Source organism: Eptatretus burgeri, chromosome 4, assembly GCF_056783735.1.
Source record: "Eptatretus burgeri isolate ZD-2024b chromosome 4, Ebu_testis_v1, whole genome shotgun sequence".
NCBI classification, from domain to species: Eukaryota; Metazoa; Chordata; class Myxini; order Myxiniformes; family Myxinidae; genus Eptatretus; species Eptatretus burgeri.
Genome location: NC_140964.1, coordinates 51,789,463 through 51,791,517, shown reverse-complemented (window position 1 = coordinate 51,791,517; position 2,055 = coordinate 51,789,463). Strand labels below are relative to the sequence as shown.

Below are 2,055 nucleotides of genomic sequence, written 5' to 3'. Positions count from 1 at the left end.
CTTAGATCTGTGAACCCCAAACACAGAATCCTCAACTGAATAGTCAAGGCTTAACTTTGTTTGTTGGTGTGTATGTGTGTGTGTCCCAACCCTCACATTCAAAATCTCAACCCCAACCCTCACATTCAAAATCTCAACCCCAACTCAATCCTCACCCAACACAGTCTTTTTCAAAATGAGATTTCCACCTATATATATATATATATATATATATATATATATATATATATATATATATATTTATATTTATATATATATATATATATATATATATATATATATATATATATATATATATATATATATATATATATATATATATATATATATATATATATTTTACGTTTTTTTCTCTTCTTCCAATTCTGTCTTTTAAGGCTTTCAGGTTTGATGACGTAAAAGGGGAGTAAGCCTGCACTTTCTTCCCAGAACTTTCTTGATCTTGCTCCCATCAAGCACCATCCGACAAAGAACTACATCGATAGGTTTAGATCCCAAAGAGTGATAGCAACTCCAAAAGTCTCCAAAATATAAATAAATAAAATAATAATAATAATAAATAAATAAATAAATAAATAAAAGCCCCCAAAAAAGTTTCAAGTGTCCAACATAAACCCAACTTTCCAAGTCTTCAAGGTATAACCACATTCCCGTTGAGTTTCCAAGATATGTATCACATTGTGAGTTATCAATCCAGAACCCACATTTCAAGTATTCAAAGTAAAACCAACTTACAAAGTCTCTTAAGGATAACTCATTTACTGATTTTTTCAAAATTTGTGAGTCTCCAAGGTAGGCCCCATATTTAGAACCATCTTGGCAGAATCCTTTTCCTGAGTCTCCAAGGTAGTTATTTAAACCATCAAGGCAGAACTCATTTACTGATTTTTTCAAAATTTGTGAGTCTCCAAGGTAGGCCCCATATTTAGAACCATCTTGGCAGAACCCTTTTCCTGAGTCTCCAAGGTAGTTATTTAAACCATCAAGGCAGAACTCATTTACTGATTTTTCAAAATTTGTGAGTCTCCAAGGTAAAACTTGTATTCTGGCTCATCAAGGTATAACTTGTTCAGTGGGTATTGTCTTGATAACTCACAATGAGTACTATTGCTGTAAAACTCTTTTTCAGGATTTTGCTGGTCTCCAAGGTATAACTCTTTGGTTGGGTCATCAAGGACGAACTCGTTCTGTGGGTCTTGGTCGCTCATAAGGTCTTCAACCAAGCCAACAATTTCGCCCCAAGTTGTAGCAAAAACAGTATTTTCATTTCGTATTTCAGACACAATTTCCTGTGAGAGAAAATAATAATGTATTAATTAAGTTATTTAATTATTAAATGAGTATGCTTCAATCAAAGTTTGAAAATAGGAAAATAAAAAATCTTACCTCAATAGATAAGAGGTTTGAATCCAGTTCATCAACTTGAAGGTTTAGTTCCATACAAGACAGAGAGTTCCAAGGAACACCAAAGTCATCCCACTCAAGGTCTTCAACCAATCCAACAATTTCCCCCCAAGTTGTAGCAAAAGCAGTATTTTCATTTCGTATTTCAGACACAATTTCCTGTGAGAGAAAATAATAATGTATTAATTAAGTTATTTAATTATTAAATGAGTATGCTTCAATCAAAGTTTGAAAATAGGAAAATAAAAAATCTTACCTCAATAGATAAGAGGTTTGAATCCAGTTCATCAACTTGAAGGTTTAGTTCCATAGAAGACAGACAGTTCGAGACAAGCACACAGAACACCATTGCCAGCAAGAACAAATGTTTAAAATGGAGCCTGGGTTTGAAGCTTTTATAGAGAAAGACTGGTGGGTGTGGTTTCCTTTGGAAATTCCCTGGGCAAGCCTAGGCAAGCCTTCATTGGGAAATTTTTCAAAACCATAACATCCTGTAATTTTCTAGTGATTTCTTTGTGAGTCAGAGATGAACTGGAAATGATGTAAGAGTGGGTGGGGCTTAGCAAAAGTGGGCGGAGCTTAGGAAAAGTGGGCGTGGCTTAGAAAAAAATACCTTATGAAAAGTGGGCGGGGTTTAGGAAAAGTGGGCGT

At 34.2% G+C, this 2,055-nt stretch overlaps 1 protein-coding gene across 1 annotated transcript in view; it reads right to left on the bottom strand.

Annotated features, from left to right (window-relative positions):
- Nucleotides 1-416: 416 nt before the first annotated feature.
- The window catches only part of LOC147028055 (uncharacterized), a 2,162-nt gene continuing 523 nt past the window's right edge, over nucleotides 417-2,055 (bottom strand). The window contains exons 1-3 of the mRNA XM_085878040.1: nucleotides 1,661-2,055; nucleotides 1,387-1,563; nucleotides 417-1,289 (exon numbers count right to left, since the gene is read on the bottom strand). The exon at nucleotides 1,661-2,055 is cut by the window's right edge and continues 523 nt beyond it. Of these exons, the coding sequence (XP_085734166.1) occupies nucleotides 999-1,289; nucleotides 1,387-1,563; nucleotides 1,661-1,753 (561 nt within the window). The 5' untranslated portion in view covers nucleotides 1,754-2,055 and the 3' untranslated portion in view covers nucleotides 417-998. The remainder of the gene's footprint in view (nucleotides 1,290-1,386; nucleotides 1,564-1,660) is intronic.